This window comes from Hypanus sabinus, chromosome 3 (genome assembly GCF_030144855.1).
Source record: "Hypanus sabinus isolate sHypSab1 chromosome 3, sHypSab1.hap1, whole genome shotgun sequence".
Classification (NCBI taxonomy): domain Eukaryota; kingdom Metazoa; phylum Chordata; class Chondrichthyes; order Myliobatiformes; family Dasyatidae; genus Hypanus; species Hypanus sabinus.
The window spans coordinates 170957162-170969329 of NC_082708.1; the positions used below are offsets into that span (position 1 = coordinate 170957162).

The window sequence follows — 12168 nt, forward strand, 5'->3', positions numbered from 1 at the left end:
GGGGGGGGGGGGGGATGAATGGACAAGGGAGTCGCGTAGGGGAAGATGTGGCTGGTGGTGGGATCCCGTAGGAGGTGGCGGAAGTTGCGGAGGATTATACGTTGGATCTGTAGGCTGGTAGGGTGATAGGTGAGGACCAGGGGGACTCTATCCCTGGTGGGCTGGCGGGGGGATGGGGTGAAGGCAGAGGTGCGTGAAATACAGAAGAGATAAAGTAGGCTAAGTCTATATTCTATTTAGTTGAGAAGAATGAGATCTCACGGAAACCTACAAAATATCTTGAGGCTCAATAGAATGGATGCACAGAAGTTATGTTGGCTGACTGAGGAGTCCAGAAGCAGTAATCTTAAAACACAGGACGGGTTGGTCCCATTAAGGACAACAAAGAGAAATAATTTCATACAGAGAGTGGTAAATCATTGGTATACCTGCTCCTGGAGGCTCAGTCTGCAAATAATAAATAAGGTCAAATTAGTTAGATTTCTGGATACTAGGAGAATAAAGGGGATCGGCAGAAAAACATCATTGGGGCCACTGAAGTAGATTAGCCATGATCTTGATGATCTTCAAATTTTCTTGGGAGAGTGCTCTACGATATCATCAACTTTGGTTTATGTGAACTTTGATATTAGTTTTGATGTTCAGGTTATTCTTGATTGTTGAGATATTTTCTATCCATACAATCAAATCATCTAAGTTGTCAAAAATCACCACTTAAAGTTCCATAACAGGGCAATGAATTTGTAACCATATTAATATGTCAGGTTTTATGTAACAACTCAGATCTTCTAAATTGAAGCACAAAGAATATTCAGTTTAATTATAAAAAAGCTCTTACATGGGATGATCTGAAGAACTCTGTTTTTCTTCATGTTGGCTGGTAAATTACCCGTTCTCATCTTATCATTCTGAATTTTGATCGATGTCAGTTTCTGAGGAGGATAATAACAAAATCAAGTGTGTGCTGAATAATAAGCACAAATTTTTTAATTTGCATTAAACAACATGCAAAATCAATTTCCATGAGATACTTATTTCTGAGTCTTTACAGCATTTGACAGAGCAGATGCAGGTACAATTCTCTTGGTTCGGACATATGGATCAGGAGTTATAGTCACAAATTAAGAAATTGGCTATTCAGGGTAGATAAATTTATACCTCAAGGGAGTAAAGCTTCGAAATTCTTTATTCAAGAGGGTTGCACAGTTCAGTTGGTAAGTATATTCAAAAATGAGATCAATACATTTTTTAGATATTAATAGAATCAGGGAAATATGTTACTGCAGGAAGTTAGTGTGGATGTAAAGGATCAGCTGTAATCATATTGAGTCACAAAACAGGTACAAGGAGCTGAATGCTTTACCCTACTTTTATATTTTATGTTCTTATAAATAACTTCCTATCGATCTCCATCCAATCAGAAGACACAGTCCATATCATGCAATTTCAAATATATTAGTCAGCTTTACATCTCTTCAAGTCAAGTCACTTTTATTGTCATTTCGACCATAACTGCTGGTACAAATGAGACAACTTTTCTCAGGACCATGCTGTTACTTGACACAGTACAAAAACTAGACTTTAACTACGTAAAAAAAAAAGAGTAAGCTACACCAGTCTACAGGACTGCATGAAGTGCACAAAATCAGTGCAGGCAATACAATAAATAATAAACAGGACAATAGGGCAAGGTGTCAGTCCAGGCTTCGGGTATTGAGGAGTCTGATAGCTTGGGGGAAGAAACTGTTACATAGTCTGGTCAAGAGACCCCGAATGCTTTGGAGCCTTTTCCCAGACGGCAGGAGGGAGAAGAGATTGTATGAGGGGTGCGTGGGGTCCTTCATAATGCTGTTTCCTTTGCGAATGCAGCGTGTAGTGTAAATGTCCGTGATGGCCAGAAGAGAGACCCCGATGATCTTCTCAGCTGACCTCACTATCCACTGCAGGGTCTTGCGATCCGAGATAACCATATATAACCATATAACAATCACAGCACAGAAACAGGCCATCTCGGCCCTCCTAGTCCGTGCCGAACTCTTAATCTCACCTAGTCCCACCTACCCACACTCAGCCCATAACCCTCCACTCCTTTCCTGTCCATATACCTATCCAATTTTACCTTAAATGACACAACTGAACTGGCCTCTACTACTTCTACAGGAAGCTCATTCCACACAGCTATCACTCTCTGAGTAAAGAGATACCCCTTCGTGTTTCCCTTAAACTTCTGCCCCCTAACTCTCAAATCATGTCCTCTCATGTCCTCATACATCTGTCAGCTGACCTATCGCATTCCCTAACAGGAGATCCAACACTGCCCCATCTCTAGTCGGTACTTCTATGTATTGTTGCAAAAAACTATCCTGCACACATTTCACAAACTCTAAACCATCCAGCCCTTTTACAGAATGAGCTTCCCAGTCTACGTGTGGAAAATTAAAATCTCCCACAATCACCACCTTGTGTTTACTACAAATATCTGCTATCTCCTTACACATTTGCTCTTCCAACTCACGCGCCCCATTAGGTGGCCTATAATACACTCCTATCAGTGTTACTGCACATTTCCCATTCTTCAATTCCACCCAAATGGTCTCCCTAGCGGAGCTCTCTAATCTATCCTTCCAAAGCACCGCCATAAGATTTTCTCGGACAAGCAATGCAACACCTCCTCCTCTGGCCCCTCCTACTCTATCACACCTGAAGCAACTAAATCCAGGAATATTTAGTTGCCAATCACACCCTCCCTGCAACCATGTTTTACTAATAGCTACAACATCATAATTCCAGGTATCAATCTACGCTTTAAGCTCATCCACCTTTCTTACAATGCTCCTAGCATTAAAATAGATACATTTAAGATTCTCTCCATCTCCTCCTCTCTTTTCATCCCTAACAATGCATTCAAATTTATTATCCTTTTCCTTCTTCTCCCCTACATCTTCAGGCTGAGCGCATCCCTTCTCCATCACCTGCCTTTCCTCCCTCACACACTGTCTCTTTACTTGCTCTACTGGTGAACTAACCTCCTCTCCCATAGTTTCTTCAAATTGATTCCTGCCCCCCCCCCCATCTTACTAGTTCAAAGTCTGCCCTGTAGCCCTAGCAAACCTCCCCGCTAGGATATTGGTCCCCCCAGGATTCAGGTGTAACCCATCCTTCTTGAACAGGTCACGCCTGCCCCAGAAGAGGTCCCAATGATCCAGAAACTTGAATCCCTGCCCCCGCTCCAAACGCACAGCCCCGCATTCATCCTCCACCTAATTTCATTTCTACTCTCACTGTCGCATGGCACAGGCAGTAATCCCGAGATTACTACCTTTGCGGTCCTTCTTCTTAACTGCCTTCCTAACTCCCTATACTCTCGTTTCAGGACCTCTTCCCCTTTCCTACCTATGTCATTGGTACCTACATGTACCACGACCTCTGGCTCCTCACCCTCCCACTTCAGGGTATCATGGACGCGATCAGAAACGTCCCGAACCCTGGCACCAGGGAGGCAAATTACCATCCGGGACTCCCGATCACCTCCACAGAACCCCTGACTATCGAGTCCCCTATTACTATGGTCCTCTTTCTTCTATCCCTACCCTTCTGAGCTATAGGGCCATCCTCTGTGCCGGAGGCCCAGCCACTATCACTTCCACCAGGTAGGCTGTCCCCCCCCAACAGTACTCAAACATGAGTACTTATTGTCAAGGGGTACAGCCACTGGGGTACTCTCTAGTACCTGCCTCTTCCCCTTCCTGACTGTGACCCACCTATCTGCCTCCCGTGGCCCCGGAGTGACCACCTGCCTGTAACTCCTCTCTATCACCTCCTCACTCTCCCTGACCAGGCAAAGGTCATCGAGCTGCAGCTCCAGTTCCCTAACTCGGTCCTTCAGGAGCTGCAGTTCGGCGCACCTGACGCAGATGTGGACATCCGGGAGGCTCGGAGACTCCAGGACCTCCCACATCTGACACCGAGAACAACAAGCTGCCCTCACACTCATACTTCCCGAATAACTGAAAAATAACAAGAACTAAAAGATAAGCCTACTGTGCCCTCTTCCCCCTAAGCCCCCTGAACCCAAGCCTTACACTCTGCTCCCGGCGCACTCCGCTGCCCGCAAACGAAGCTGCCCGCTTCTTAAGGCTGCGTTCTTTTTATATCTTCCCTTCTTCCCAGGCCTCCTCACACGCCTGCACAGTCCCGCCTCTCAGAACTCCGATCTGAGACACAATTGGACAGTTTGAAAATGGCTGCCGCCGCACTTCCTCTCAAAGCCTGGCTGTCCTCTTACAAAAGAGATGGTGCAATTTCCGAACCAGGCAGTGATGCAGCTGCTCAGGATGCTCTCAATACAACCCCTGTAGAATGTGATAGGGATGGGGGAGGGGGGGGGGGTGGGAGATGGACTTTCCTCAGCCTTTGCAGAAAGTAGAGATGCTGCTGGGCTTTCTTTGCTATGGAGCTGGTGTTGAGGGACCAGGTTAGATTCTCCATCAGGTGAACACCAAGAAATTTGATGCTCTTAAGAGACAGACTCTAACAGTTGTCAACTACATATTGATATTCACTGTCTAATCAAAGATGCATTTGTTTGTCTTGTATGTCTTTTTTAAGATTGCAAGTCACTGCTGGATACTAAGAAAATCAAGTACTGCAGCTGGATGTATTGCATATTGTTATTCTGCTGACACCTGGACTTGTCGTGCACCATTGGATGATGCACAGTGTGAGTGATTGGCTTGTTTTTCTTGTGATTTTAAGACCCTGTTGGCTATTGGCAATGTAGAACACTGCAAGTCCAGTTCAATGGATCATTGGTGAGTCTGTCAGCAGGGTTAGCTGTTTTGCCTCGGTTATGGTGAACCCTAGGCCAAGGCCATGGGGTCGCTTGTTGCAGCCAATGAGGAGAGGAGATGCCAAGGCGGTGTGGGAGAGCCCCTGTGGGACATACTGGAATATGTACTTGGGTTGGGGCTGGTTCCCCTCCTAGCAGTGCTGCCCTCCGGTGTCCACTCAGTGGAAGTGCAAGATAGACCAGGACGATCAATTCTACATTCATGACACCCAGCGGCTTGAGCTATATATATTTTTCCTTATGACTACTATTTCTCTGAAATCATAACTTGAACTGTTCTTCAGATTAAAGGTACTGTCTGCTTTTCATAGACTGATTTTTATAAAACAGTTAATACCAACCACAATTTAATTGCTTAAGTATTGTATTTTAAACTTGATAGCAACATTTTAGCACATAATTAAGTGGGACAACTGTTCTCCAATTACATAGAATCAGAATCAGATTTATCATCACTGACACATATTTGTTGTGGCAAATGTCTGACATTTCCAGCAGTAAACTTAGACAACAGAAGGCATTCACCATCAGTGCAATGTAAAACTTTGGGAGTTCCCTGTATGTAGAACAAAAAATGACTTCAACATAAGAACTTAAGATAAAAACATAAGAATTAGGAGCAGGAGTAAGTCATCTGGCCCGTCAAGCCTGCTCTGCCATTCAACAAAATCATAGCTGATCTGGCCATGTACTTATCGCCACCTACCTGCCTTTTCCCCAGACCCCTTAATTACCCTACTATGCAAAGATCTAGCTAACCTTGTCTTAAATATAGCTACTGAGGTAGCCTCCACTGCGTCATTGGGCAGAGAATTCCACAGATTCATCACTCTCTGGGAAAAGCAGTTCCTCATCTTCATCCTAAATATATTCCCCCGAATCTTGAAGCTATGTCCTTTAGCTCTAGTCTCACCTATCAGTGGAAACAACTTTCCTGCCTCTATCTTATCTATCCTTTTCAGAATTTTATGTTTCTATCAGATCTCCTCTCATTCTTCTGAAGTCCAGTGAGTACAGTCCTAGGCAACTCAATCTCTCCTCATAGTCTAAACACCTCGTCTCTGGAATCAACCTAGTGAACTGCTTCTGTACAACTTCCAAAACTAGTATACCCTTCCTCAAGTAAGGAGACCTGCATCCAGGTGCAGCATCACCAGTACCTTGTACAGTTGTGGCATAACCTCCCTGCTCTTAAATTCAATCCCTCTAGCAATGAAGGTCAACACCTATTTGCCTTCTTGATAATCTGCTGCACCTGCAAACCAACCTTTTGTGGTTCATGCAAAGCACTCCCAAGTCCCTCTGCACAGCAGCGTGCTGCAATATTTTACCATTTAAATAATCTGCTCTTCCATTGTTTCTTCCAAAGTGGATGACCTCGCATTTACCAACATTGTATTCCATCTACCAGACCCTTGCCCACTCATTTAACCTATCTATATCTCTCTCCAGACTCTATCTTCTGCCCAATTTGCTTTTCCACTCAATTTATTATCATCGGCAAACTTAGATACACGACACTCCGTGTCCTCCTCCAGATCCTTAATGTATACAGTGAACAGTTGCTGGCCCAGTACCGACCCCTGAGGCACACCACTGACTGCCAACTAGAGTAACACCCATGTGTCCCAACTCTCTGCTTTCTGTTAGTTAACCAATCCTCCATCCATGCTAATACATCACCTCAACTCTATGCATCCTTATCTATACCTGGCCAGTTAGTTTAACATCTGTAGTTGGTTAAATGTTTGAACCTATCATTAAAGAAGAAATAGTGAGACATCTGGAAAGAAATGGATTAATTAGGCAGACGCAGCATGGATTCAGCAAAGGCAGGCCCTGCTTGACAAACTTACTGGAGTTCTACGAGGATATAACGAGCGCAGTGGACTTCAAACAACGACTCAGCTCTCCTTCACAGACAGTGTATTTTATACAGTCTTCTCTGGAGGTATGTGGCATTAAGGGTTACAGATCAGCTAAAACTTGGGAGGTAAATGAGTCACTGACAGAACAGTAATCTGCTGTTCTCTGGGTCTAGTAGGTTTTACAGATATCAATATTCTGAAATACCATGCACAGAGATTCCCATACCTTCTATTGACCCTAATATCCAACTATGAGCATATCTCAGAGCACCTTAGAGTTATACTGCCTGGAAAAAGGTTCTTCAGCCCAACTTGTTCATGCTGCCCAATCCCTCTACCCAATTTAACTCACATCCCTCCAAACCTTTCCAATTCATGTACCTGTCCAAATATCTTGTAAATACTGTAATGGTACTGACCTCTATTGTTTAATCTGACTGCTTGTTTCATATACCCACCACCTTCTGTGTGAAAATGTTTCCTTCGGTCTACTTTAAGTCATTTCCCCCTTATCTTAAACTTATGCCCTCTGGTTTTAGACACATGTACCTTGAGAAAAAGATTGATCATCCAGCTTAACAACATCCCACATGATTTTATAAATATCCATAAGGTGGTCTTTCAGCCTCCTTCACTCCAGAGAAAACAATCACAGTTTATGCAGTCTGACCTTATAACTCAAGCCTTTCAGTATTGGCAACATCCTTATGAAGTTTTCCTGCCTCCTCTTCACCTTATTCACATCCTTGCTATAGGATGGCAACCACATAATATTCCAGATGCAGTCTCATCAGTGTCTTATACAGATGTAACATGGCATCCAAACTCCCATAACTCAATACCCATCAGTTGAGGGCAATCATGTCATATACCTTCTACACCACCTTGTTTACCTATGTCACCACTTTCAGGAACAATGTACCTGTACTCCTCAGTACTCCATAGAACCCATTGTGCAAGCCTTTCCCTGATTTAACTCCAAAACTACATCACTTCACATTTCTCCAAGTTAAATTCCACATGCCATTCCTTTGCCCATTTTGCAGTTGATCTAGATTCAATTATACTCTTAAACCAACTTCTTCACTGTCTACTTTTACAGTGGAGCTATCTGTATACAAGTCAAGTTTATTGTCATTTTGATCATAAACTGCTGGTACAGTACACAATAAAAACAAAACAACCCTGGTGCTGCATAAAACAACACAAAACTACACTAGACTATGTGAGACAGCACAAGGCTACACTAGACTACATAAAACAACATAAAAGCTGTACTAGACTACAGACCTGCAGAGGACTACATAAAATGCACAAAACAGTGCAGGGTAGTACAATAATTAATAAACAAGGCAATAGGCACAGTAAAGGACAAATTACAAAATAAACGATGTAGAAGTCGTCTAGACTCTCAAGTATTGAGGAGTCTAATGGCTTGGGGGAAGAAACTGTTGCACAGTCTGATCATGAGAGCCCAAATGCCAGAGCACCTTTTGCCAGATGGCAGGAGGGAGAAGAGTTTGTGTGAGGGGTACGTGGGGTCCTTCACAATGCTGTTAGCTTTGTGTGTGCAGTGTGTGGTGTAAGTGTCTGTATAGTGGGAAGAGAAACCCCAATGATCTTCTCAGCTGACCTCACTATCCATCGCAGGGTCTTGCGATCCAAGATGGTGCAATTCCCGATCCATACAGTGCTGCAGCTGCTCAGAATGCTCTCGATACATCCTCTGTAGAATGTGGTGAAGATGGGGGTTGGGAGATGGACTTTTCACAGCCTTCGCAGAAAGTAGACACTGCTGGGCTTTCTTGGCTATAGAGCTGGTGTTGAGGGACCAGGTGAGATTCTCCGCCAGTGAACACCAAGAAATTTGGTGCTCTTAACGACCTCAACAGAGGAGCTGTCAATGTTCAGCAGAGAGTGGTTGCTCCATGCTCTTCTGAAGTCAACAACCATCTCTTTTGTTTTGTTCACATTCAGAGACAGGTTGTTGGCTCTGCGCCAGTCTGTTAGTCACTGCATCTCCTCTCTGTATGCTGACTCGTCATTCTTGATGACGAGACCCACCACAGTTGTGTCATCTGCGAACCCGATGATGTGATTCGAGCTGTGTATTGCTGCACAGTCGTGGGTCAGCAGAGTGAACAGCAGTAGACTGAGCACACAGCCCTGGGGAGCCCCCGTGCTCAGTGTGATGGTGTTGGAGATGCTGCTCCCGATCTGGACTGATTGAGGTCTCCCAGTCAGGAAGTTTAGGATTCAGTTGCAGAGGGAGGTGTTCAGACCCAGCAGTTTCAGCTTTCCAATCAGGTGCCGAGGAATGATTGTGTTGAATGCTGAACTGAAGTCTATGAACAGCATTCACACGTATGTGTCTTTTTTATCCAGGTGGGTGAGGGCCAGGTGGAGGGTTGTGGTAATAGCGTCATCTGTTGAGCGGTTGGGATGATACACGAACTGCAGGGGGTCTATTGAGGGGGGCAGCAGGGCCTTTATGTGCTGAATGTGAGTGCAATGGGACGGTAGTCATTGAGGCAGGACACTGAAGACTTCTTCGGCACGGGGACTGATGCTGGCAGCCTTGAAGCATGTTGTAACGACGGTGCTGCTCAGAGAGATGTTGAAGATGTCAGTGAGAACACCTGCCAGCTGGTCTGCACAACCTCTGAACACTCTGCCAGGAATATTGTCTGGTCCAGTAGCCTTCTGTGGGTTGACTAATCATGCCACATTTATCTTTATTTAAATTGTTAATATACATGATAAACAACAGAGGAACCAGAATCAATCCCTGCTGCATACCACTGGGCAAAGACCTCCAATCTTGAAATCAAACCTCCACTAGATCAGTTTGCCATGTGGAACCTTGTCAACAGCTTTCATGAAGACCACGTAGACAAAATCTACTACTCTACCTTCATCAATCCTCATGGTCACATCTACAAAAAATCTCAATCCCTTGTAGAATTGCACAAACTAACTGATTATATTAACTCTTCTAGAGCATTAAGAATGCTAAAACATGTAATTTGACTGTGGTAACCGTAGAGGAATCTGTCTGTTGTCTACCACAGAAAAAGTCATTGCCAATGTCCTATAACTGGATCCACACAGCAGCTAAAGAACTGCTTTTTAAGTCACAATATAGATTCTGTCCATCTTGAGGCAAAACAGGAGTGATCATTACTATGTGACAATTCCAAGAAAATGAAGCAAGACCTTTTACAACCTCACTAAAGAATGACTATCAGTCAAGAGAGACATATCCTTCAAATGTACTTATCTCGTTCTGTTTGCTCCATGACTCCACACAAGGCATAGTACTGACAAATGATTTCACAAAAAAAACAATTTCAGTGAAGTCCAGTGACATATATAGAATCATCATTGCCCCAACAGTTTTCTCTTGTATCACAATGCTGTACCTCATTTCCAACAAACCTCTGGTATGAAGACAATTTTCAGAATTCATGGAAACCATCTAACCTAATGCAACTATAACTGTGAACTAATATTCTTCAAACCTCAGTAAAGAAGCTGCAAAAAGCAGATGATTGTAGTTCACACACTGAAAGACCAAGTTCCATGACATTACCAAATCATTTTGAAGTACTTGAGAGGATGGGCCTTATACCCTACACATGGAAACAGGCTCTGCCAACCAATGGGAACCCAACCACATTAATCCCATCTTTCAGTATTTGACCTACATCCTTCAATGCCTCAGCAATTCAAATGTTCATCTAGACCACAGTTAAATGCTGTTTATCAACTCTGCTTCCACTACTTTCTCTGAAAGTGTATTCCTGGTACTCACCATTCACTAGGGAAAACAGATCCATCATTTGCAGTATCCTTACTCAACCAAAACTCTGCTGGTTAATCTCTCCAGCATTATCACATAGTAGCAAGACCACAGTCTTTTGCCAAGCTGCTCATGGCCTCTAACACTCTAGATTCACAGCGAGACTCTGGAAACTATGCACAACCCATCATCTTGTGAGCTATCTCTCAGCAAAAATAGATTATAGATGGTGAAATACACTACTATCTTCAACGCATCAGCATAGCCTGTGGGTGACTAAGAAATGCTGTGTTTATCGCAAGATCTCAAAACAGGCAAAAACTCAGGGTCTACTGAAAAGCAGTGATCACTGCCATCTGGTATTTCTGCAGCAGGCTTCTCAAGGCATTGGAAAAATACCACCAATGACAACTACACAAAATCCTCCAAATTTATGAGGATAAGGGAATTAACTTCATCAAAGACTTCTAAGACAACACCTGTAGCATTAAAGTCTTAGTTACTTTCAGTCAGTTACACTGGGCTAGCCATGTCATTTACATACCAGAAGCTAGGCCCTGAAACAGGCACTCTAAGCTCTATAGTAGGAGGAAATTGCCAGGCAGAGCAAATACTTCAAGGATGTTCTTGGACCTTACTTGAAAAAAATCAAAATCTCCACCAACTTCTAGCAATCATTGGTCCATGACCACTCAAAGCAGAGATCTCAGGAGCTACTGGGACAATATTAAGACCCCGATGCATCCTTAAAGATCACTAAGAAGTTAATCTCACCAGTCTGTACCTAATCAGATTATCCATTCATCCCTTTTGGGAAAACATGACATTGTTTCTGGCACCACTCCTGGCATAATGTTTATTGCCTTTAAAAAGATACCAGAGCCTCCAAAATGTATTTCCTTCCACATTCAAAAATGTTAAAACCACAAACACTTGTTTAAAACTTTTTATCTCATCCCCAGTAATTTTCATGCTTCTCCTCAACTACTATGTTGGCGCCATCTTCCAGATATACTATTTCCCAGAGACTGACCACCAGCAGTGTAGTATTCATTATGAATCCTATCAACAGCACTACAACAACTACATTTTTAGTCCTTTGTAAGCACTACTCGTTCAGTAGGAATGAATTGACTTGAAATTTATGTGCATGATCTTTAAAAGTATCAGTACATATTAATAGTAACTAATTCATAGACAATATTGAGCTTCATAAATAGCTGCAGTGAATACATAAGGCCCCATTTAAGCCACAATTACTATTTTGCTTCCAGTTCTGGTCTTTTACCTTTTAAAAGAGGTGTGACCATCCTTAGTTAAATGCGTAGATTCTCTATAATGGTTCTATGCATGAGGGACTTTTAGCTGCAAACCAGGTTGGAGATTGGGCCAGCTGCTAGTGTAGTGGCATCAGTATTGGACTGCAAGGCCTGAGTTCAAACCCAGCCGGGTCCCAACCTGGGCAGCAGCAGTATCTGTGAGGAAGAAAGGCCTGGCAATCTACTTCCATATTTTGCCATGAAAACCCTATGGTCTATGAGGTCATGAGAAGTCAGACTCAACTAAATGACTGAACAACAACAAAAGGGGGAGATTGTAGAGTTGTCTTTTAAGAAACCCCATTACACAAGTAAAGGGAGTTCAGGTGA

General features: G+C 43.3%; 1 protein-coding gene across 4 annotated transcripts in view; it reads right to left on the reverse strand.

The window, feature by feature from the left end:
• The window catches only part of ptpra (protein tyrosine phosphatase receptor type A), a 219091-nt gene that overhangs the window by 22080 nt on the left and 184843 nt on the right, over window positions 1–12168 (reverse strand). For all 4 annotated transcript variants that reach the window (XM_059965672.1, XM_059965671.1, XM_059965670.1 and 1 more), the window contains one exon: window positions 839–932. In XM_059965672.1, coding sequence (XP_059821655.1) covers window positions 839–932 — 94 coding nt within the window. The remainder of the gene's footprint in view (window positions 1–838; window positions 933–12168) is intronic.